The following is a 26,500-nucleotide window of genomic DNA, read 5'->3' on the forward strand; positions in this document are numbered from 1 at the left end:
TTTCACCATATAGAACCCGTTCACTTCACAAAGTGATCAATTTTTAGCTCCGAAAACTTAAAAAACTAAATATTAAATTTTCACAACAATATACGAATTCTAAAATGTAGATTTATCTCTGTTTCTTTATATGCCTGATTAAAGCTCATGAACCTTTGACCGATTTGCCTTGTTTTTGAAATCTCGGTAGAACTATGGGAATGTTCTTTTGTTTGGTTAAATATTTTATAAGCTGAACTGAGTAACTGATTTGTATAGGGAAAGTTATTTTTCCAGCAAACCCAAGCTTGTAGGTAATTATTTTTAACTCAAGTTTATTAGAAGAAATTGGCAAATTCTCATCGATTTTAGCGTGAGAGCTTGCAAAATTTGGATTACTGTGCTAAAAATAGCACAGTGATCCTCTTTACCCTCCCACTCCCTTGGTACATTTATACTTTGCTTGTCTGGGTGTATGTTTGTTTGTTGGTATCCAATAAACGTCAAAACGGCTGAACAGATCGGGCCCAAATTTTATGTGGGACCTCGCGTGACCCCAGAGAAGATTTATGGATGATCAAAGTTTCAAAAATGAGCAAAACACGATTTTCATCTAATTTTCAAAATCCACGAAATTTTTTTATAAAATCCGCGAACTTTTTTGTTTTTTGTTTTACAATGTACACAAAGAGAAAAGGTTCACAATTGAAATTAGAAGATGGGCGCGAAGCGCACTAAAAGCCTAGTTTGGTAAATTGTAATGATGCCAGACAGTGAATGACAGTAAAACTGCTGGCTCATATTTATGATGAGTATTTTTCCGTCCTCATTGTCTTTTCCTTTTCTTGCACATTTATCCCATAAATTTAGATTCTTTGCATTCCCATACCTTGTTTTCCCATTATTTTCCATTCGAATTCCTAACATTCAGGCGTTGCCCGTGAAAAAAGTTTGAAAAATAAAAATAAATAAAAAAAGCGTTTAAAAATTTAAAACTAAATTCGAATTTGTTAGCCTATAACACCCACTGGCCACCCATGAGTGTCCACAAAAAATTTCAGCCCAATCGGTCTAGCCGTTTGGCCGGCTATGGCAACATACGACTATACGAATGTCTTGTTTTATTATATAGATATGTTAAAAAAAAAAATGATAAACTATACATTTCTGAAAAGCCCTTGACCATGCAATTTTAAATATGCAAAAAATTTTGCAACATTTTAAATAACCTGATCTGAAATAAAGAAAAACTAAAAATGTGCAAATTTCTTTTGGCAAATTGCATGCAAAAATGTATTTCCAATCCGTTTTCTTATGTAACATATTTCTCAAAAAGTTAAAAATTATCAAAATCTGACAACTGAAAGTGGGTCAAAACAAAGGTAGTTTGTTACAGGAAAAATTAGTCATTCAGGCAGTGCGCCTGAGGACTCCTGGATTTAGACCTAAAAGGAAGGCCTCATGGGTATTTAGGAAAAGTCAGAAAATTTCAACAGCATCAGACTAACACTTTTTGAGTAATGTAAAAAAAAACTACAGGGGGGTCAACTTGACCCCACCCGCACCACCACCACCACCAGGAATAGGGTTAAAACCCCTGAGTGCACTTTATTAAACTTTTCCTTATTCAATATTAAAACCATGAAAACCAACCAACCTTAATACCTACATTTGTTTCAATCATGAATCAAATCTAATTTATAAAAAATCGATTTTAAAATTTAACTCTTAACTTAATAAAACTAAATAAATAATAAAAAGATAAAAAAAGCAAATATAAAAGAGAGCATGTTAACTCTTCAGATAATACATTTTTAACTTGACAAAATGTTAAATCTTTATATTTTTATAACTGTTAGTCAGGGAGAAAAGGCTTTGCTATTTCTGATCTAGGTTTAAAAATAAACAGCGGTCGGCGTTTATATCAATACAATGAAGACGACTTTTCAATTTCAGTTTTTATTTCTGACAAGTTTTTTTCAAGTTTATAAGTAAACAATGAGAAGCTGTTAGTTGACAAATTTTCTTTTTTTCCATGTTTATGTGAATCCATTATGGTTTAAAGCTTGGTATAAATCATAAATTGAAATCTGAAGTCGTCTTCATTGTATTGAAGTATACATCTATATTAGAAATACGGATTGTATAATTTAGGAATAAAAATGTTTATGCATGACAACAACAAAAATATTTTATAAATTTTTTATGTTTCTTTTCATGACGTTTTTATTTATTCAATTCATGTCGAAAAAATTTAGTTTTTCCTTTAAACATTCATGTTTATCCTTTCATAGATTTAAATTTCATTCATTCTCGGAGAACAGAGAAAAGAGAACAGAGAACAGAGAACAGAGAACAGAGAACAGAGAACAGAGAACAGAGAACAGAGAACAGAGAACAGAGAACAGAGAACAGAGAACAGAGAGAGAACAGAGAACAGAGAACAGAGAACAGAGAACAGAGAACAGAGAACAGAGAACAGAGAACAGAGAACGGAGAACAGTGAACAGAGAACAGAGAACGAAGAACAGAGAACAGAGAACGGAAAACAAACAATGGTGAGCGAAGAACACAGAACAGAGAGAACGAAGAATTAAGGAGAACGGAGAACAATTAACAATATATTTTTTTATTTTGTTTAGCTAAGTATGAACTTATGAATGAAAATAACTCATCATGGACTTTCACAAATATTGATGGTTGTATTTATGTTTCTTCGGTGATATATAAAATAAATTCCGTGTCAACTAACCCCCCCCCCCCCCCTTCTCTTCGTCCAAAAAACTATAGGAGTATGATAAAATAAGCCCGATCTTTTTATTTCCTAAATGTGATTTCATTTGCCTAATTTCTGCTTTGAGAAATACCGCAACAATTTATCTACAGTGAAACCCTTAATAACGAATACATCGAAAGAATTCATCAAATGTCGTATTCTTCACTTTCTGATAATGGAATGTTGCAGATATTTAGTTTTTTTATTAAATGATTATATGGAACTCTTTAAAACTGTTCCCACATATTCATGGCTATTAATTTATTTTCGCAAATACTGAAATTTACGTAATATAGTATAAAACTCATTGAAAAATTGTCAAGACGACATTTGATAAATTCTTCCGATGTATTCGTTAATAAGGGTTTCACTGTATTAGAAATTTGGAAGATTAAAAAGATTAATATTGGTGTTAAAAACAAATAATGATGTTTTAAAGTTGTTTTTTCATTCTCATTTTCTTTCGGACACTCTTTAAAACTTCTTTAATGAGAGCTTTTTATTCTGATGAATTTTTAATCCGAGAAATGTATATAAACCAACAAAGTAAGGAGATAACGGTATAAAGAGAAACTAATTAAAATCCACACAAAGAGAAAACTATTCCATGAAAGAAAGTATATAAACAAATTAAGCAACTTCTGAGAAAAGATAAAGTATCCTAAACATTTAGTTTTCAAGAAAATGTAAATCCTACAAGTTAGAAACTTTTAAATTTTGACTACACACTCTGGGCCCCCCCCCCCCCCTGTGGAATCTAAACCGATTCTTTGATTCTTCGTAATTATCTCATCGGTAATTGTTTAAGGATTCGATCAATGAGGCTCCGATACTTTTAACCAAAAAGAGAATAGAACTTATATTAGAGTGGAATTTATTAGAAAAAAGTGTATAACGGCCATTTTGTTGTACTGTTTCCATACTGCAGGTGTACTTCACATATTTGTACTATATAACCTTTTGGGCCCTGGAACATCATTTTATGGAAAATCTAAAATTAATGTTAAAAGTTTAATTAACAGCTTTACAAAATTTGAAATTAAAAGGAATAGTCTAGGGAACATATTGTATTAATGTGCTCTACTGCATACAATTTGTGAACATTTACATGATTTGTACACTTTAGACTCCCTTTCAGGCTGAAAGGGACTGACAAAATTCATACCGAGGGATTGTTTAAATTCCACTCTAACACAAATTTTATTCTCTTTGCTTTTAAATTAATAATTGAGTTAATTTAGAATGTATTAGTGTACTTTTCAATTTCAATTCACCAAACAAGCTAACCTCCTCAGGATGTTAAGATCAGGATTTGTAGCATAGCTTTATCTTAATCAAAAGTTGCTTGGTCCGGTGAACGATGTTATATCCAAAATCTTCACAAAGATTACAGAACACTATTAGTACTTTAGTATATTCGGTTTAGCATAAAGCTTTTCCATTCAAATTGACGGAATATAGGAGCTCTGACTGAAAAATATTTGTTCACAAAATGTAACAAATCAAACTTTTCAAAGAAACTGACATCTTCCATTTTTCTTTGAATAACTTACTCTATGAATGTAATCTAAGCTTTTTTGGCCATTATCTAAATTTCAATAGATTCTATCTGTACTCTTGCGCTGAAAAGTTTTTCTCTGTTTTCTAAACATTTTACTAGTTTCTCCAATGGTTTATATATTCCAATATTTCTTATTTACTCATCTCTGATTTAAAAATCATCTCTTATGTGTTCTTCGATTTTAGAATTATCTCTAATGTACTTAATGTTTTGATAGCTATCTCTAATGTAATCTATGTTTTTAATATTATCTCTATGTACTTTGTGATTTGAAATTATTTCTTACGTACTCAATGTTTTTTGAAATTACCTCTAATGTACTCTATGATTTGAAAATTATCTCTTATGTACTCGATGATTTGACTATTATCTCTTATGTGCTGTATGATTTGACTATTATCTCTTATGTACTCGATGATTTGAAAATTATCACTTATGTATTCGATGATTTGACTATTATCTCTTATGTACTCGATGATTTGAAAATTATCACTTATGTACTCGATGATTTGACCATTATCTCTTATGTGCTCTATGATTTGAAAATTATCTCTAATGCACTCTATGAGATGAGTGCTTTTACCAAATATCAAGTGTCCTTCCTCAGCAGAAGGATATAAAGGAATTATTGACAAGAAAAAGAAAAAGGAAAAGATTTATCAAAGAATTTCGTTCAGGAATTATTAATATAATTTTAAGTGACCGGAGAAAAGTAAAAGGTCTTAGTGAACCTTCAATTCCAATTTAAAGATTTCCATAAAAGATTTAAAATGAAACCTTTTTTAAAGAACCCGATGATGGAAAGACGTCTTTTTCTGCTTTAAAAATTGCATCGGCGGATTTTCTAGAAACCCAATCCTGCAGTGTCCGAATTTAATGAATTTAAGCCGCGTCTCAAATCCCCCAAAAACCGGTTTCAATTGAGCGCCGGATTAAATCTTGAAAACTTGTATACAATTTTAAGTGGTATCAACCATATTTGAGTCCAGACTTAAATTTAAGCCGCGGCTTAAATTCTTTAAATTCGGCCTCTGGATTCTTAAGTTTCCTTATGTTTATGTCACCGTTGAGATGAAAGGGTAAAGGGTATTTTTCTATATTTCTTTTTACGTTTGTTTACGTTTTAGTGTACGGCCATCTTTCACATTATTAAAGACTGTTTATTAGATTCTTTTATTTTTACTTGAATTTTATAACATTTATAATATTACTCTGATCAAAATGGCAATGTCAAAGTCCTATTTTATTAAACGTTAAATGTTACACTGAAATATTATAAAAAATACTTATAATTATATGAATATCATATACTTCAATCGATATTTACCGGTCCGGGTTTCCGCTTCTCATAAAATTAAAGTTTTATCACAGGTATGAAATAAAAAAAATAAGAAAATATTTCCATAATCATAATTATGCTTGAAAATTAATCTGAATACTATGCATATACAGGTAAATACTGTTTTTTTTGGGGCGGGGGGAGACAATGATGAAAGCAGCAGATAACTTATAAATAGAAGGGCTCAACGGATTTCTGCTATCAAAGGATGTGAAGGATTTTAATATCTAGGGATGGGAAGGATTGAACTATCAAGGGATGGGAAGGATTGTACCATCAAGGTATGGGAAGGATTGAACTATCAAGGGATGGGAAGTATTGAACTATCAAGGGATGGGAAGGATTTTAGTATCTAGGGATGGGAAGGATTTTAATAACTAGGGATGGGGAGGATTTTAATATCTAGGGATGGGAAGGATTTTAGTATCTAGGGATGGGAAGGATTTTAATATCAAGGGATAGGAAGGATTTTAGTATCTAGGGATGGGAAGGTTTTTAATATCTAGGGATGGGGAGGATTTTAATATCTAGGGATGGGAAGAATTCTAATATCAAGGGATGGGAAGGATTCTAGTGTCTAGGGATGGGAAGGATTTTAATATCTAGGGATGAGAAGGATTTTAATATCAAGGGATGGGAAGGATTGAACTATCAAGGGATGGGAAGGATTGAACTATCAAGGGGTGGGAAGGATTGAACTAACAAGGGATGGGAAGGATTGAACTATCAAGGGGGTGGGAAGGATTGAACTATCAAGGGATGGGAAGGATTGAACTAACAAGGGATGGGAAGGATTGAACTATCAAGGGGTGGGAAGGATTGAACTAACAAGGGATGGGAAGGATTGAACTATCAAGGAGTGGGAAGGATTGAACTATCAAGGGTTGGGAAGGATTGAACAATCAAGGGATGGGAAGGATTGTACTATCAAGGGATGGGAAGGATTGAACTATCAAGGGGTGGGAAGGATTGAACTATCAAGGGATGAGAAGGATTAAACTATCTAGGGATGGGAAGGATTGAACTATCAAGGGATGGGAATGACATATCTCCAATCAAATCTCTCCAATCTGAACTGTAATCACTGTACCCAGGAAAACTAAAAAAAAACATAAATCAGCTTAAATTCATTAATTTAATATATCTGTAAAGAAATTAAGTTTTTATCACAAACTTTGATTTTGTGTTAGATCAAATAGTCAAAGTTTAGATAAGAAAATTTGAGTTTTGTTTCAAAAGTTAAACTTTATTGTATTTTAAGTAATAATAATAATAATATACCTAAAATGTTCTTTCTCTCTTTCTCTACATATCTCTAGAGCAGCGGAGAGAATCTTCTCTGGAAGAACTAGATCAGTCTGAGGTCCTGCCTCCCTAATTAAACCTCATTTTGTAATAAAATTGAATAGATACCTTTTGCTAAATTTTGAATTATTAAACATTGGGTCAAGCTTTTCTTAAATAAAAATTTTATATTTATCTTTTATGTCGTAGAAAGTACAAAAGGTATAGGGGGTAATAATATTTTAATGAAATTATGCATGACGTCATGGGTGTAAAATGTGTTTCAGTTCCAGTTTTTATAGTGGAGGGCATAAAATTAAACAGTAAAAAGTCTAAATAAAATTGAACTAATATTACTGCAGACTTTGCACTTTAGTCTAAATTTTTGAATGTTATCGAATAATTTGACTGACACTGAAAATTAAAATGTCAACAGTGAAACATGTAAGTTTCCAGTGAAACATAACAGTGGCAAGAAGACTTGAAGGTCGTCGCGATAGGTTTTTAAAATAATTTGCAGCATTGTATTCGTAAAATTGATTTTAGAAGTATGACTCTAATAATCGCAACCTAATCCTAGTCCTGGCATTTCCAAAACGCGTGGTCTGATTTTGTGTGCTTTTATTATTACCACAATATATAAAGGAAAAATTTCGACGATTTTGATTTTATTTGATAAGTTGATATCAGAACAAAATGTTTAATATCTCCGGTAATATTGATTGCACAAAAAAGACCAAATTTTGAAAATTTTATCTTTTTAAGAATCATATACAGGGTGTCCCACGAAACATGACAGTTGGGGAATAGTATAAAATGTCTTCTTCCATATTTTGTTAAGTTATTTAATACCAAAGAGAATAATAAACAATATCATAAAGCTGTCATATTATAGAACATTTATTTAAAACTAAAATATATTTAAGTAAAATTGATTCTTTTAGCGAATTAAACTGCGAAAAGTCTTAAATATCTAATACAGAATATGGAAGAAGACATTCAAAACTATTCACCAACTGTGATGTTTCGTGGGACACCCCGTATGTAAAAGTAGGTTGACGAATGAATACCCCAAATAATTTCATAAATCTAAGACGACCTTCCGCAAACTGTCCATTTCGTGGGACATCCTGTATTTGAGAGAACCTGTAGTTGGTATCATATGTGTATACAGGATAGAACCGGCTTGAAGCTGATCGGAACGAGTTCTGTATTCGAACCAACATGGATAAGGACGGATTTGTTTCAGTTATCTTTACACACAGATGTGTTTTCTGTCCTACAAATCAAAATAAAAATGAAGATAGGATTAATATTTAAATATTTTAAAAGGATAATAAGAAATGATAGATTGTATAAATTAAGTCAAGTAAGAAACCTCAGAAAATATGAATAAATCATGATATGAATAACTTCATGTTTGAATGGTTGATTCAGTTCTCATTCTATCATCTCTCCCTTATTGTGATCAGAAATGTAGGATTGTTCTAATCCTAATATCTTTGTAACTTGATGGTTTAAAACTTTAACATTTTTTAAACAGAATTCATCGTTTGAATAAGGTATAATACATTGGGTTGCAAAGATATCTGGATTAGAAAATCAGAGTTTGTGGCAACGACTCAATTCCTTCCGTCCAAAGGATTTTAGCTCTAAAATGTGGTTTTGGATAAGAATCGCATATCACAGAAACAGATGACTGGATAAAAGTACCTAGTATCGTTGATAAAAATAAATTTTTTTACTTTCCTGTTTCTAAATTTGATAGAAGTTGAGTCATTTGATATTTCAAACTATATTTTTTTAAAATAATCTAAGTTTGAAATATCGAAGGTCCACGCCATCAGATTGCAAAGATATAGTGATTACAAAATTTAAGTTTGTGGCAAAACTCAATTCCTTAGAATATAAGAGAACTATTGTTACTTTTTTGTCAGAGTTAATAACTAATTTTAAAATCGAATCTTGTGAGACCCCCCCCCCCCCCGAAGAGCGAGTTTGTCTTTTTTAGGAAGCAAAAATAAAACATAAAAACGTCATATTTTCATAATACTACACTCTCAGTTCGACTACCCTACCTAGCCAGTTACCCCCTTTAAGTATTGATTAACTGACTAAATTTAGAGCTTGACAACTTCGGAAAGATTTTTATATTAATCTTTGAAATTATAATTATAACTAGATGAAATAAGTTACTCAATGGTTTTTATAATACAGAGTCCTTTTCAAAAGATTATTGCTGTCTACTGTCTCTAGTGTCAAGGGAACTGATACATTAAAACTTAAAAGAGAGAATTCAAAAGAAAGATGAAAACACTACCTTGAAGCTTGCTTTTCCCATAAAAGAAACCCTGCGAGCAAAGTTTTGGGGTAATTATTTTAGTGCAAAGTCATATTTCTAACCCATAATTCTGGTCTAAGTCAAATGTATAACTCATAGCTATCTCTCTAAGACCCATTTTTAAGGAATTATAAAAGGTATTTTCACTTAATTTAATGTATGCTCGAATCATATAACGGTATGCCCTTGAAACTTTAATCTCGTCAATAATGTGGAAAATCGTCTTTTTAGCGTTGAATTCTCCATTGTTCTGTAGTAATAAATGAGTCACATAAATATATATATATATTGCATATTTGATCACTGATGCGACAAAGCTTTATGGGGTACCGTTGTGAATCAGACATGCCACTTTATAAATTCATACCGAAGAACGTAGCGTTCATACAAATTCGGAAAGTTGCAACATTCAACTCAACATTCAGATATTACAACCAATAGTCATCGATTATTTTTCGACGCATTCGTATATAGTTAATATTTCATAACATTTTTGATAATGTTTTTTTTGAATAATATTTCGCTGGCGTTGGATTTTCGAACATTCCTGGAAAATATGAAAATGTCGGCTTCATTATTAAAAATCCTCGAAACAGGAATAAATGTTTTCAAAAGTAACTCTCAGATCATGAAAAATAAAAATATTATGAAATATCAACTATAAACTAATGCGTCGAAAAAAAATCGATGATTATTTGTTGTAATATCTGAATGATTTGTTTGAAATTAAATTGATTTTATTGCGAACCAAGACTCTACAGATAGATGTAAGATTAGTAGCGATCAAAAGCGCTTATTTTTCGCCCTAAGCCTATACCCCCTTTCATTTTTCGCGAACACTCCCTTTAAGTCCAAGTGAACTTCTAAGCTCTAATTTGTTCAAAGTCACATTAATAAGTCATAACTATGTCTATACATTTTAAGGTCACGAGGCTAACTGATGTTCTCAGCCACAATTGTATAAAAATAAACACACTTAAAGATTTAGTTGATAATTTAGGGACGAGGAAAAGAAATTAAAGTGCAAATACTTTTGAACCAAAAAAAAATCCGTTAATAAATAATAAAATAGTGACCCCAGAATTTTTATGCATGGGTAAAACAAGCTCCAAGCTTTATATAAACTTGAAAAGAACCTTTTGAAAGAATTCTTATTTAATCTGTTATTCTAGACATATAAAGGAGCTTAGGTCCAAATATTGAATCTAGTTTTGATTCAATCCTGCTAACCCGGAAAAAGAATCTAAGTCCAATATTGTTCATATTTCTCAGGATTTGTGAAACACGGTCACAGAAAATCAAAAGTAGGAAGAAATAATATTGCAAATCTCTCAACAGAAATAAGTTTTTGTTAGAAACTCGAATTTTCTTAGCCCTATATCTTTGCAACCTAATGTCGTATACTTTTTAAATATATTTCAAACTATATGAAATCTTTGAGATTAAATAATCTAAGTTTGAAATATCAAAGATTTACACCATCAACATCGCATTAGAACTTTGGCCTGACACTCTGACTCCTAAAACTAGCATATCAAAACCTTGACATAACACATTAACCCCAATCATATTATATTGGACTATGGCATACTTCAAGCATATATCATATCAAATATGCAATTTCCCTAGCGGTAATTTTCCCAATGTTTAAGTTAGACCTTCTGAGGTGCCGCACAGGCTGCAATGAGGGGCCAAGCGCTGTGGCTAGAACAGGCTGGAGGGCCGAGCTCTACGGCTATTACAGACTTGGGACGTTGGCGCTTGGGAAACTGCACCGTTGGGAAGTTACTGGTCGAAAAAATACCCTTGGGAAGTCGCCGCTTGGGAAAAGCCTTTGGAAAATACCTTACATCTCATATATCATATTATAGCATATCGCATATCAAATAGAGCCCTATAAAAATAGCATATTCATTTAAAGGCCTTGCATAACATATAAAATCCTCATATCACATTGCAACCCTGACATATCACATTGCAACCCTGACATATCACATTGCAACCCTGACATATCACATTGCAACCCTGACATATCACATTGTGACCCTGACATATCACATTGCAACCCTGACATATCACATTGCAACCCTGACATATCACATTCAAGCTCCAGCAAATCTATTTTGAATCTTGAGAAGCCCAATACCACTGAGTTACTTTATTGATTGTTTATTTTATATTGAAGACGACAGATTCAAAACAGTGAAAAGAGCGCAAGGTGCCGGATAATATTCTTTAAAACACTATTCGTAGAGGCACTCTAGAATAGATTATTTGTTTTTAGATGTTTGCCTTTGTTTTAAGTTCTGTACTTAAATTTATTGCATGGATAGTTGATTTTCTACAACGCAAAATTTTACTGGATTTCAATTATTTCATATTTGTTACTGTTTAATTCATTCCAACTGCAGGGTTGAATTTCGACATTCTTATGCATTAAATTCCTACTTTTCTACAAAATTGCATTAAGCATTTAAAATTTAACTTTAAAACTTGAATGTATTTTAATGTTTAATTTTAACAACATCTGCGAGCCCCAGCGGCATTCCAATGATAATTTCTGGAGGCAACGAGATGCACTTTTGATTTTTTCCAATTTTTTAGTTGTCAAGAACATAAAATATAAAATCATCTTCAGACAAGATTAATCATAAGAAACTGTAAAGTTTCCTAGGAAGTTTAGAAAAAATAACACTGTAAAATTTCAAACCCCATGGTTTTGATAAAATCTTAATAACTGACGTTTTAGGATCGCCATATGTAAATTGTATTCGTATCCTTAAAGGGACTGTAAGCACAATTTCAAGTAACCCTTAATGCAAAGATGGCAATCTCTTATTTAGAACTGTACTCTGGAATGTGGAAGATACCATGTGTTTGCTTTTTTACTTGAAAAGTGTTTAATTCTGATAATTTCTCAAAACTTTTAAGCAACAAATGAGCAATTCACTTTCACAGAGCAATCACAAATGAAATAAACAGTTTAAAATACTTAAAGGAATTATCAGAACTAAATACCTTTACACCTAAAAAACGACAACATCTTCCACAATTTTGATCAGATAAAGGCTTCAAGGGAGCCGTTGTAAACTGGACATTTAATGTTAAGCTTGATATTACGCTAAAATTCATTTTAAAATTTAATGTTAAAACTCTTTTAGTTATTTAAATATTTACGGTAAAATTAATTTTCTGTATTTAAATAGTTTTTGGTGGCTTAAAAAAATAAATGATTAAAACGTATCAACATTTCCACATAAAATGAACCCTTGAATCTTTTCAAAAGAATATATAAAAAATATAAAAATGAAAAATAGTAACTCACCAACATAATCATGTAGTGTTGGAGCAAATATTTGTTTTGAGGAAGGAAATATTCTGAAACAATATCCTGGTATATTTACCGGTATTATATCAAATAATAATAATTATTTATGTATATAGGATATTCACAGGATTCTTTATTATGTGCATTCTTTATTTAATATTCTACACCAATATATTATTGCAACTCATAAAACATATTTTTTATCTTTAAGAGATGGATCACAAACCTAATAGCAGGATTGTAAATATTAACTTTTCAATACGAGGTAAAGAGCCTCTCCCTCTTTTAGGAGGCATGTCCGTCAGATTTACAAAGAAACCTTTGAAATATTTCTCTAAAAAAGAATGAATGTTCTCTTTTTGTAAATTGATTATGTTCACCTCGAAAGTGAACTGAGGATTTCTGCTTACAGAAACGTTTAAAATTGATTGTCATAATTAAAAAAATTTCAAGATAAGAATAAAACGGATGATGTCTTTCTTCGACATTATTGATCAAATACAGCTTTCTTCAACATTATTGATCAAATACAGCTTTCTTCAACATTATTGATAAAATACAGCTTTCTTTAACATTATTGATCAGATACAGCTTTCTTTAACATTATTGATCAAATACAGCTTTCTTTAACATTATTAATCAAATACAGCTTTCTTCAACAGTATTGATCAAATACAGCTTTCTTCAACATTATTGATAAAATACAGCTCTCTTTAACATTATTGATCAAATACAGTTTTCTTTAACCTTATTGATCAAATACAGTTTTCTTCGACATTATTGATCAAATACAGCTTTCTTCAACATTATTGATCAAATACAGCTTTCTTCAACGTCATTAATCAAATACAGCTTTCTTCAACATCATTGATCAACTACAACTTTCTTCGACATTATTGATGAAATACAGATTTCTTCAACATTATTGATGAAAAACAGCATTCTTTAACATTATTGATCAAGTACAGCTTTCTTCAACATTATGCATAAAATGCAACTTTATTCAACATTATTGATCAAATAAGCTTTTTTCAACATTACTGATAAAATACAGCTTTCTTTAACATTATGGATCAAATACAGCGTTCTTCAACATTATTGATCAAATACAGCTTTCTTCAACATCATTGATCAACTACAACTTTCTTCGACATTATTGATCAAATACAGCATTCTTCAACATTATTGATCAAATACAACTTTGATCAACATATTTTCATCAAATACAGCTTTCTTCGACATTATTGTTCAAATACAGCTTTCTTTAACCTTATTGATCAAGTACAGTTTTCTTCAACATCATTGATCAAATACAGCTTTCTTCGACATTATTGATCATATACAGCTTTCTTCATCATTATTGATCAAATACAGCTTTCTTAGAAATTATTGATCAAATACAGCTTTCCTCAACATTATTGATCAAATACAGCTTTCTTCAACATTATTGATCAAATACAGCTTTCTTAAACATTATTGATCAAATACAGCTTTCTTCGACATTATTGATCAAATACAGCTTTCTTCATCATTATTAATCAAATACAGCTTTCGTCAACATAATTGATTAAATGCAGTTTATGAGCTTGAAAGGTACTGTTGGAATCTATCATGCCCTCTTTTAATGGAGGGTCATTTGAAAATACATTGGCATTGGCATTGGCATTGGCATTGGCATTTTTAGAATACTAGGATTGTAAAACCAATTCAAAATAAAATTTCGCGGATCTTATAAAAAATTGTGGATTTACTGAAAATCAAATTTTGTTTAGGCAAATTTTAGGAATTTTTATCATCTATAAACCTTCCCTGGGGTCATGTGAGGTCCCACACAAAATTTGGGCCCGACCAGTTCAGCCGTTTTGACGTTCATTGGATACAAACAGACAACCAAAGTATATATATAGATACATACTGTAGGATTGTTTTATACGAATGAAATAATTTTGGTAGAATTCTGATTTTTAGTGTCATTTTAGCTTTTAAACAATTTGATTTAATCTCTTTTAGTCCCTAATTTCTAAAATACTAAATGTAAAATGTTTAATTTCAAACGAGGTATTTATATTTAATTTAGTTTTTATCAAACAGGCTTCACATTTCAGGATCAAATTCCTAAACTTTGCCCAACAAGGCTTCCATGGTTTTTATTGAAATATTTTTTATTGTTCCTTTATTTCAGTTCCAGACCATGTCATCTTCGTACATTAAAAACAAATAACAATAAAAGAATTACGAAGTTTATTTTTGTGAAGTGTGAACTGTTGTATAAAAAAGCCGAAAAAATTTGGATGTTCATTGGAATCGACGTTTTTTGGAAACAAACATATCAGTTAAGGCAAATATACACATACTAGGCCGCAATTTTTCGTTGTATTTGTAAAGCTCAACAATTTTTTTGTTAATTTTGTTGACTTTTTTTCAGGCAAAATTTTTATTTCAACTAGCAATAATCCTTCCCTGGGGTCATGTAAGTTAACTCAAAAAATTAGACTTGTTTGGTTCAGCCGTTTTGATGTAGATTTTAAAAATTTCAAAGGATAATTAAAAAGATTATGAACCTGATAATTGTCTGTTTAATGTTGTGTACAGTTGAAAGAAGGTCTACAGTCTTCTCGAGTTGATAATAATCTGCCTCCTCCATAAACTAGACAAATAAATCATTTATTAAAGGGACTGTACACGTTTTTGACTTAAAAGATGGAATCATTTCAATATCTTCCAGATTGTTGCTGAAAAAATGCTTAAAGGGGGTCCTGTCTCAAATTGGGGACTGTCTTAATTTGTGGGACACACCTCTAATAGCTCCTTTAATCTGAGTCTTGAGAGGAAAAAATTGCAAAACTTGCAAAATAAAAAACGTGTTTTTTAAAACTTCACAAATTTCTAGAGTATTTAAGTCTGTATTTTTAACTCTGATTGATCAAATTTAATTTCAATTTCAAATCAAAATTTCCAGGGCTTAGCTAGGGAAATGTTACATTTGCTTTAAGCTTTTCTTTTTCTTACAGAAACAGATATAATTCTTAATTAAATTGCAATAACCTACCTTGCTAATGTTAGCAATAACAATTGCAATGATCAAGTTTGCAATAGTAACGCTGACAAGCAGAATAAATGCTAAAAGTAGAATCTGCACAACTCCATTACTTCCACCAACATCGCGAACTGAAATAAAATATTTTAAACTTTTTATTAAAAGTTCACGAAAATTATTATAAATGGTAAATTGTCAGGGAAAAGAAAATGTTGGTTGATTAATGTAAAACCAACTTTTTCGGTATGTAGATACAAATACAGGAACAAATACAGATTATAGATTACAGATTACGGATACAAATACAAATACAGATTATAGATTACAAATTATAGATTACAGATTATAGATTACAGATTATAGATTACAGATTATAGATTACAGATTATAGATTACAGATTATANAGATACAGATACAGATACAGATACAGATACAGATACAGATACAGATACAGATACAGATACAGATACAGATACAGATACAGATACAGATACAGATACAGATACAGATACAGATACAGATACAGATACAGATACAGATACAGATACAGATACAGATACAGATACAGATACAGATACAGATACAGATACAGATACAGATACAGATACAGATACAGATACAGATACAGATACAGATACAGATACAGATACAGATACAGATACAGATACAGATACAGATACAGATACAGATACAGATACAGATACAGATACAGATACAGATACAGATACAGATACAGATACAGATACAGATACAGATACAGATACAGATACAGATACAGATACAGATACAGATACAGATACAGATACAGATACAGATACAGATACAGATACAGATACAGATACAGATACAGATACAGATACAGATACAGATACAGATACAGATACAGATACAGATACAGATACAGATACAGATACAGATACAGATACAGATACAGATACAGATACAGATACAGATACAGATACAGATACAGATACAGATACAGATACAGATACAGATACAGATACAGATACAGATACAGATACAGATACAGATACAGATACAGATACAGATACAGATACAGATACAGATACAGATACAGATACAGATACAGATACAGATACAGATACAGATACAGATACAGATACAGATACAGATACAGATACAGATACAGATACAGATACAGATACAGATACAGATACAGATACAGATACAGATACAGATACAGATACAGATACAGATACAGATACAGATACAGATACAGATACAGATACAGATACAGATACAGATACAGATACAGATACAGATACAGATACAGATACAGATACAGATACAGATACAGATACAGATACAGATACAGATACAGATACAGATACAGATACAGATACAGATACAGATACAGATACAGATACAGATACAGATACAGATACAGATACAGATGCAGATACAGATACAGATACAGATACAGATACAGATACAGATACAGATACAGATACAGATACAGATACAGATACAGATACAGATACAGATACAGATTCAGATTCAGATACATCAAGATCATAACTATTTACCTGATTGAAACGTGAAGTTATAATCAAAGTTGTATTCACCGGCCATCATATTAATACACTTCAAGAAGGAAGTGAAGGCATTGTCGAACACGTGATGCTTCCTCAGCGCCAGGTGGAAGGAGAAGGAGAAGGCAAGCAGGATAGTGGTGAATACTAGATAAAAAATATTTTTCTAAAATAGTTTTTAAGGATTTGCATATTTTTCGTAAACATGCTTATAGTTTTTAAATTAAAACATTAAACAGATTTTTCCGATAAAAGGCACTTACCAAGAAGAGAGAGAACCAATTGTCGAAAAACCTTTACAAAAACAGCTTTTAACATAAATCGTGTATTTTTTTGCAAGGAAAAAGTCATTTAAAAAAATTAAATTCAAAATATGTACTTTTTTATAGAATATCAGAAAATTACTAATTTATTCCAAATTTAAAAACATGAATAATTTATACAGTTTAAACTTTTTTACTTTTTATAACTTTGAGATTTTGTGAATATTCTGATTGTTGTATCCGCAGAATATATTGGATTTAGATGAAAACTTGTAAAGTTAGAATTATGTTGCAAGTTTTCCTTGATGGCGAGATAAATGTATATTCCGATATTAGGAAGCTGTAAACAACAACATACTTCGTTATACAAATATTTTTTATAGATCTTCTCATAGACATCTCAAAGATACAAGGTGTCCCACTTCATATTGGATCATTAATAGCTCGAAATTACGATTTTCGGGATCAATCAGAAGATTTAAGAAGAATCAATCATTTGTAAAAATGTAAAGGTTTTTTCAGTATTATGCCCGTCTTTTGGCGTTAAAGCTTGGAGATAATCCAATATGATATGGGACGCTATGTATAAGAATACTTTAGATTCGACACAAAGTTTACGGTACAGAGACCGAAGCTTAAGACAGGGTATAGTATGACAAATATAAGGTTTAGGATAATATCTTTATAATACCAGGGTGGTGTACTAACTACCCCCAGGGGAACCAGGATCTTAACATTAACCTAGTATGATATATAATATCAGGTTTAGGATAATATCTGCTTAATACCAGAGCGTGGTGTATACTAACTACCCCCAGGGGAACCAGGATCTAAACATTAACCTAGTATGATATATAATATCAGGTTTAGGATAATATCTGAATAATACCAGCATGGTGTACTAACTACCCCCAGGGGAACCAGGATCTAAACATTAACCTAGTATGATATATAATATCAGGTTTAGGATAATATCTGTATAATACCAGCGTGGAGTATACTAACTACCCCCAGGGGAACCAGGATCTTAACATTAACCTAGTATGATAAAAAATATCAGGTGTAGGATAATATCTGTATAATACCAGCGTGGTGTATACTAACTACCCCCAGGGGAACCAGGATCTAAACTTTATCCTAGTATGATAAATATCGGGTTTAGGATAATATCTGTATAATACCAGCGTGGAGTATACTAACTACCCCCAGGGGAACCAGGATCTAAACATTAACCTAGTATGATAGATAATATCAGGTTTAGGATAATATCTGAAAAATACCAGCGTGGTGTACTAACTACCCCCAGGGGAACCAGGATCTAAACATTAACCTAACCTAGCATCAAGAGACTGTTTACTAATTGTATAACGTGTGCTTCAATTTTCAATGTAGGTCGAAAAAGTCAAATGAATGCTTGATGTGATTCTTGTAGTTTCTATTAAGGAAAGGAATAATAAAGTTTTTTTTAAAGAAATTAATTTTGGGAAATCATCTAACACCAAAAATCTAATTAAAAAACAAATCCCTTTTCAAACGTATAACATTCAACAAGAATAAAAAAAATTTAAGTTTTTACGCAATTATAAAAAAATTTTCAATTCGTTAATAAAAAAATTGAGTCTTTGCCACAAACTTTGATATTTCAAACTATGAATTCTGTTGGATTAAATAGTTTAAATATCTAAGGTTACACCAATAGGTTGCAAAGATCTAGGGATTAGAAAAATTGAGTTTGAGACATAAGCTCAATTCCTTTGAATTTAAAATGAAGGTATTAAGGGACTGTAAGATTAATTTTAAGTGACCCTACAAGCAAAAATGGCCATGTCCGATTTAAAAGGATACCTGAATCTGATTTTTAAAAATGGACGTCATTTTTATGACTCGCAAAGTGTTTATTTTAGGGAATTTCTTATTTGTTTTTGATAAGCAAGAAATGCGCAAGCCACTTTTGCCGAGAAACCACAAAAAAATTTAAATAAACAATAGATATCTAATTCATACTTAATCTTAGAGAAAGCTTAAAGGGCAACATCGTAAACCGGGCATTGCAATCTTTGTATGGAGTTCCACATAAAATTACGCTTACAGTCCCTTTAATAGAATATTTAAAGTATCTTTGTTCCTTGGCAAAGTGGAAAGTGAGTCCGAACCATCCAAAGAACACTGTTAGAACCTGGAGGATCTCGTAAATATACACGTGCTCTAGTTGGTTCATTATTCAATATTAAATTAGATCTCTTTAATATACACGTCCTCTAGTTAGTTCATTATTCAATATTAAATTAGATCTCGTAAATATACACGTGCTCTAGTTAGTTCATTATTCAATGTTAAATTAGATCTCGTAAATATACACGTGCCCTAGTTAGTTCATTATTCAATAATAAATTAGATCTCGTAAATATACACGTGCTCTAGTTAGTTCATTATTCAATATTAAATTAGATACGTGCTCTAGTTAGTTCATTATTCAATATTAAATTAGATCTCGTAAATATACACGTGCTCTAGTTAGTTCATTATTCAATATTAAANATATTGAGCATTATTATGATGATATTGATGACGATAATGAGGATATTAAGGATTATTATGATGATATTGATGACGATAATGAGGATATTAAGGATTATTATGATGATATTGATGACGATAATGATGATATTGAGCATTATTATGATGATATTGATGACGATAATGATGATATTGAGCATTATTACGATGATATTGATGACGATAATGAGGACATTAAGGAATATGACCTTGATATTGAGTATTATGATTGTGGTGCTGAAGTTGATATGATAAGATAAAGATTATATTAAATACTAGCTTGGGAACCCAGCGTTGCACAGGTTACTCATAGTTACTCCATTCGTTTACCCACAATGGTCGTAAAAACCAAGCTATGAACATTCCCGTGGCTCTCCCCAGTTCCCAATAAAAATTTGAGGCAAATCAGTCCGGTGGTTCCTGAATTATAATCGGACAAACAGACAAACAAAGATCTTTATATGTATAGATTATAATGATGATATTGATGACGATGTTAATATTGATATTAATGATGATATCCCTCAGAAGGAAGACTGCGGAGAGTATGACAGTGAAGGAGTAGAACCCGAGGAATGTGACTGATTTCCCAGCTGTGATCAGAAGCTTTTCTGCAGAACGAGGAGCGGACGGGGACACGGTTGAGGACGCAGGCGAGGCCAGGGGTGAGAGGGAGGACAAAGTTGCAGAATTGAACAGTGAAGACCCCTAAAATGAAGGGATTTGATAAATCTTATTGGTTGATACAGGGCTACTCCCAGAGAATGAGACTTTTACGATTTGGATTTGGTCTTCTACTCTAGAAATATTATTATTTGGTCTTCTACTATTGAAATATTATTTCACAGATAAATAAACATATTTACGAATACAAGATCAAAGCTGCATAAATGTATAAAAAAATGAATGACTGAATTCCCCACAGTCGTCTTTAAAGTCTCATCTGATATGGGTAACCATATATCTCTACAGATCAAAAATCATGTTTCTATAGAAACTCACAATATTTTTAACAAAACAAGAAAACAGTGGTTTTGTTAGTGCATAATTAAAATAAGATTTGTGATGATCATTTATCTTGTTTAAACCAATTTATGTTTCCTATTATATATGTGACATATGTAAACAGTCATTGCACCTGAATAATTATATAAAGTATAAAAAGCGTTATATACTTACCAGGGGATGTGATATATTATCGGATATGTTTATCATTGTATCTACATTTGGTCTGCTCCTGTCATTTATTATTCATTAATCCTTTATTCCATCCAGTCCATCATTTATTTTATTTAATCCTTTATTCCATCCAATCCATCATTTATTCTATTTAATCCTTTATTCCATCCAACCCATCATTTATTTTATTTAATCCCTTATTCCATACAATCCATCATTTATTTTTTCATTAATCCTTTATTCCATCCAATCCATCATTTATTTTATTTAATCCTTTATTCCATCCAATCCATCATTTATTTAATTTAATCATTTATTCCATTCAATCCATCAGTTATTTTATTTAATCCTTTATTCCATACAATCCATCAGTTATTTTATTTAATCCTTTATTCCATCCAATCCATCATTTATTCTATTTAATCCTTTATTCCATTCAATCCATCAGTTATTTTATTTAATCTTTTATTCCATACAATCCATTATTTATTTTATTTAATTCTTTATTCCATCCAACCCATCATTCATTTTATTTAATCCTTTATTCCATCCAATCCATCATTTATTTTATTTAATTCTTTATTCCATCCAACCCATCATTTATTTTATTTAATCCTTTATTCCATCCAATCCATCATTTATTTTATTTAATCCTTTATTCCATCCAATCCATCATTTATTTTTTATCAATCCTTTATTCCATCCAATTCATCATTTACTTTTCGTTAATCCTTTATTCCATTTAATCCATTATTTATTATTCATTAATCCTATTCCATCCAATCCGTCCTTTTTTTCATTAATCCTTTATTCCATTCAATCCAACATTTTTCCATAATCCTTTATTCTATCCAATCAATCATTTATTTTATTTAATCATTTATTCCATCCAACCCATCATTTATTTTTCATTAATCCTTTATTCCATCCAATCCTTCATTTTCTTTCATCAATCCTTTATTCCATCCAGTCAATAATTTATTTTATTTAATCCTTTATTCCATTCATTCCATCATTTATTTTATTTAATCCTTTATTCTATTTATTCCATCATTTATTTTATTTAATCCTTTATTCCATTTATTCCATCATTTATTTTATTTAATTCTTTATTCCATCCAATTCATCATTTATTATTCATGAATCCTTTATTCCATTCATTCCATCGAGCAACCCCGTTAACCTTACTACATTCCAATCCATCTATCCATAAACCCAAGCCCCATGCTCTCTTAATTTCTCCACTCCATCCATTTTAAATGTCATTCATTCATCCTAATTTACGTCCTATCCATCATTTATGAATCCATTCTTGTCAATTATTCCTTTGTTCCATTAAATCAATCCTTAATTCTTGCAAACCTCAATTCTTAAATACATTTTCTTATTTTCACAAGATCGTACAATTTTAAATTCTATTCAAACCATCTCACTTTAATCAAGTGGTTTAATTAGATAACACCTTAAGATAATTAACAATTAAGAAGAATTCCGGGTTGGAAATAAAATAATGAATGAAAACTTTATTCTAATTTAATGAATAACATGGAGGAGTAATGAATGAAATGTTGTATGATATACAAATGAATAAATGAAGACTTGTTTAATATATCAATGAATAAATAAAAACTTGTATAATATATCAATGGATAAATGAAAAGTTGTATAATATATCAATGAATAAATGAAAACTTGTATAATATATCAAAGAATAAATGAAAAGTTGTATTATATATCAATGAATAAATAAAAACTTGTATAATATATCAATGGATAAATGAAAACTTGTATAATATATCAATGAATAAATGAAAACTTGTTTAATATATCAATGGATAAATGAAAGCTTGTATAATATATCAATGGATAAATAAAAACTTGTATTATAAATCAGTGAATCAATGAATGTATAGTGTATCTATGAATAAATTAAATGTTGTATAATATCAATAAATAGGTGAAATGCTGTATTATGTATCAATGTATCCATGAAAAGTTGTATAATATATCAATGAATCAATGAAAAATTGTATAATATATCATTTAATCAATGAAAAGTTGTATAATATATCATTTAATCAATGAAAAGTTGTATAATATATCAATGTATCCATGAAAAGTTGTATAATATATCAATGTGTCCATGAAAAGTTGTGTAATATATCAATAAATAAATGCGAACTTGTATAATGTGTTAATGAATCAATGAAAAGTTGTATAATTTATCAATGAATAAATGCCTGGGTAGAAACCTCCATCCTCTTCTCTTTAATTCTCCTCTAAAATATTGATGTTAAACGTTAAACATTAAATATTACATATTTAATATTAAATATTAAAAATTAACTTAAACCACTTGGTTAGGATAGGTTTATTTTATAAAACCAGGTTTGATTAGGTTTAGTTTACGCCACTAGGTTTAATTAGGTTTAGTTTATACCACTAGGTTTAATTAGGTTTGGGTTATATCACTAGGTTTAATTAAGTTTAGTTTATACCACTAGGTTTAATTAGGTTTAGTACCACTAGGTTTGATTGGGGTTAGTTTTTACCACAATGTTTATGGTTAAGGAAACGCTTTGTCGTGGATAAGCCCTAAAATATTTGACTTATTTCAAGGGGAAGGTTTAAATTATGTTATGCAAATGTATGGGAAAAATTATTCCAAATGTTTTAATCGGGAACAATCCTTTTAATTGTAAACTTCTATCTACTAATTAGTTCTTTTTTTGGCGTTGGTTGTGGCTCCATCTTGTTTGTTGGAAGTTTTTAAAGAATAAATATTTTCAACTTTCATAATTTGAAATACATTTATAATCATTAATCTTTCCTATACCATCATTAATCTTTTACACTGCTCTCTGCATTGAAAAATAGTAGAATGGAAAAAAATAATTAATTTAATTTATCAACTAAAATAGGAAACATATATTTATATATTTTACAAAATAAATCCACTTAAGCTCCCGAACCGTACGGCACAATAGAAAACATGTATATAAGTAAAAAGTCTAAAATATTTTAGGACATTCATCTTTCAAAAATATCAAATTTCAGACAAATTGATTAAGGGGTTCATGAGTTATAATCGGACATACAGACAAATTAACAAATAGAGATTACTACTTTATATATTTTACTTAAGGGTTTTAACTTTTTGAAAAAAAGCCTTGCCACAGCTACGAGATCTTTAAAATGTTTTAACTTATAAGATATTTCTCCAAAGCAGTGGAAGGGGAAGATTTTGAAAGCCCAAAATGCAGTTTTTGCCTAAAAATTCTTAAATTATCTTTTCTCAATTCCTAAAATAGATCCTTCAATTTCACACTTGTTTGAACTCTATTTAAAGTATACGGGAAGCATAAAATCTGTGAAAACTATCCAAAACTGCATTTAATGTTTAAACTTTACTTTCACATTCAACAATATTTTTCTTCTAAATTCAGATGACCTGCTTTGCTTTGCTTTACTAAATCAGGCCAGGCCAAATGTTTTTATTAAGAGAAAACAGTTTAACTCAATCTCTCCTATCTCCTTCCTCTGCACCACTTATTCTTCCCCTGCACCACTTATCCTTGCCCTGCACCACTTATTCTTCCCCTGCAACACTTATCCTTGCCCTGCACCACTTATTCTTCCCCTGCAACACTTATCCTTGCCCTGCACCACTTAATCTTTCTCTGCACCACTTATTCTTTTCCTGCACCACTTATTCTTCCCCTGCAACACTTATCCTTGCCCTGCACCACTTATTCTTCCCCTGCAACACTTATCCTTGCCCTGCACCACTTATTCTTCCCCTGTACCACTTATTCTTCCCCTGCACCACTTAATCTTTCTCTGCACCACTTATTCTTTTCCTGCACCACTTATTCTTCCCCTGCACCACTTATTTTTCAACTGCACCACTTATCCTTTCTCTGCACCACTTATTCTTCCCCTGCACCACTTATTCTTCCCCTGCACCACTTATTCTTTCCCTGCACCACTTATTCTTCCCCTGCACCACTTATTCTTCCCATGCACCACTTATCCTTTCCCTGCACCACTTATCCTAGTCCCCTGCAACACTTATTCTTCCCCTGCTCCCCTTATCCTTTCCCATGCACCAGTTAGCCTTCCCATGCACCACTAATCCTTTCCCATGCACAAATATATGAATTTCTTGAAAGTGCCTGTATTTAAGAATTAATAAAACAGCTAAAACATACATTTTTTTATGAATTTTATGAATGAATACACATATATATAATTATAATAAGACAATAATGACAAAAATATTTTCAACTTTCTTTATTCTTTTTGTCAAGGGTGTCCACTGTATGTACGTCCTTTGTATTTTGAGGTTGTCCTTAACGTCATTTATGTATTAATTTTCAAAATGTCCCTATTACAGTGAGTTTTTCTTAGATTGACCCAAAAGTTCAGTAAAATTTTGTTAAAAAAAAGTTTTAAAAATACAAATTTTGTTCGGCATTAATGGCATGGAGCTTGGTTCAATTAACGTAATTAGCTCAGTGAAGAAATTGCGTCTTCGAAACAAACTCAAGTGTTCTAATTCCAATATATTTGCATCCTGATGATGTAAACGTTGGGTTGCAAAGATATAGGGCTTAGAAAATCCGAGTTTGTGGCAAAAACTCTTCCCTTTACTATGCTTATTCAGATAACGATAATATAAATATAAAATTCTTCTAAAAAGTGAGAAATTTGATTTTATCCTTGATTTTCTGAATAGTATTCTTGGATGAATAATCTGTGCTGACGACAAGAACTAAAATTTCTCAACTTTGCTCAATTCATCATTTATTTATTCTCTGTCAAAATATTCACTAGATGGTTGGGTTTATGATGCAGGCTCACGAACACCAGGGAAAAAGTGAAAATAAAATTTTTTTCGTTTTTTTGGTTTAATAAACAAATCATAAAGATTATCTTGAGCCAATAATTGAAAACCCTAGATACATTAGAATTGTTTAGGAAAACTAAAAAGCTGAAAATTGTACAACCCCTTGTACATCATGAACTCGTCATACAAAAGGTCAGTAAAAACGTTTTACTTCTCGGGGTCAATCTGTAGAAAACAAATTTAACTAATCAGTATCTTTTGGCGATCAGCTAAATAACTACAAGGTTCACGATTAACTGATTATATATTTTATCTAAGATACGTGGTAAAAAGTTATCTCTATATTCACATGGTTTTTTTTATCATTACGTGGCTCAAGAAACTCCCCCTAGTCTTCTCAGCTGCCGTGGAGAATTATCCAAGAAGGACGACTTTCATAACCGCCACAATAGTC

At 30.9% G+C, this 26,500-nt stretch overlaps 2 protein-coding genes across 2 annotated transcripts in view; both read right to left on the reverse strand.

Moving 5' to 3' along the window:
• Positions 1 to 5,546: 5,546 nt before the first annotated feature.
• On the reverse strand, positions 5,547 to 19,666 carry LOC111701635 (uncharacterized). Its single transcript, XM_023473010.1, has 10 exons — positions 19,588 to 19,666; positions 17,764 to 17,802; positions 17,463 to 17,493; positions 17,194 to 17,346; positions 15,658 to 15,776; positions 15,170 to 15,255; positions 12,606 to 12,658; positions 8,086 to 8,218; positions 6,937 to 7,029; positions 5,547 to 6,754 (listed from the first exon to the last, which is right to left on the reverse strand). The coding sequence occupies exons 4-10, from the start codon at positions 17,240 to 17,242 to the stop codon at positions 6,655 to 6,657; spliced, it is 633 nt and encodes a 210-aa protein (XP_023328778.1). The 5' UTR covers positions 17,243 to 17,346; positions 17,463 to 17,493; positions 17,764 to 17,802; positions 19,588 to 19,666; the 3' UTR covers positions 5,547 to 6,654.
• A 757-nt stretch (positions 19,667 to 20,423) lies between these two features.
• The window catches only part of LOC111701632 (uncharacterized), a 39,257-nt gene continuing 33,180 nt past the window's right edge, over positions 20,424 to 26,500 (reverse strand). Inside the window, exons 18-21 of the mRNA XM_023473005.1 lie at positions 23,438 to 23,476; positions 21,198 to 21,255; positions 20,511 to 20,726; positions 20,424 to 20,438 (exon numbers count right to left, since the gene is read on the reverse strand). Coding sequence (XP_023328773.1) covers positions 20,424 to 20,438; positions 20,511 to 20,726; positions 21,198 to 21,255; positions 23,438 to 23,476 — 328 coding nt within the window. The remainder of the gene's footprint in view (positions 20,439 to 20,510; positions 20,727 to 21,197; positions 21,256 to 23,437; positions 23,477 to 26,500) is intronic.

This window comes from Eurytemora carolleeae, unplaced genomic scaffold, assembly GCF_000591075.1.
Source record: "Eurytemora carolleeae unplaced genomic scaffold, Eaff_2.0 scaffold355, whole genome shotgun sequence".
In the NCBI taxonomy this organism is placed as follows: Eukaryota; Metazoa; Arthropoda; class Copepoda; order Calanoida; family Temoridae; genus Eurytemora; species Eurytemora carolleeae.

What these genes read in the sequence shown, in the direction of transcription:
- LOC111701635 (XM_023473010.1), bottom strand. Translation starts at nt 17,242, where the DNA reads ATGATGGCCGGTGAATACAACTTTGATTATAACTTCACGTTTCAATCA. An exon ending in ACATATGATACCAACTACAG is followed by an intron (nt 7,030 to 8,085) that starts GTTCTCTCAAAT and finishes AGGTTTAATTAG; the next exon opens with GGAGGCAGGACCTCAGACTG. An exon ending in AGAGAGAAAGAACATTTTAG is followed by an intron (nt 6,755 to 6,936) that starts GTATATTATTAT and finishes GTTTTTTTTTAG; the next exon opens with TTTTCCTGGGTACAGTGATT.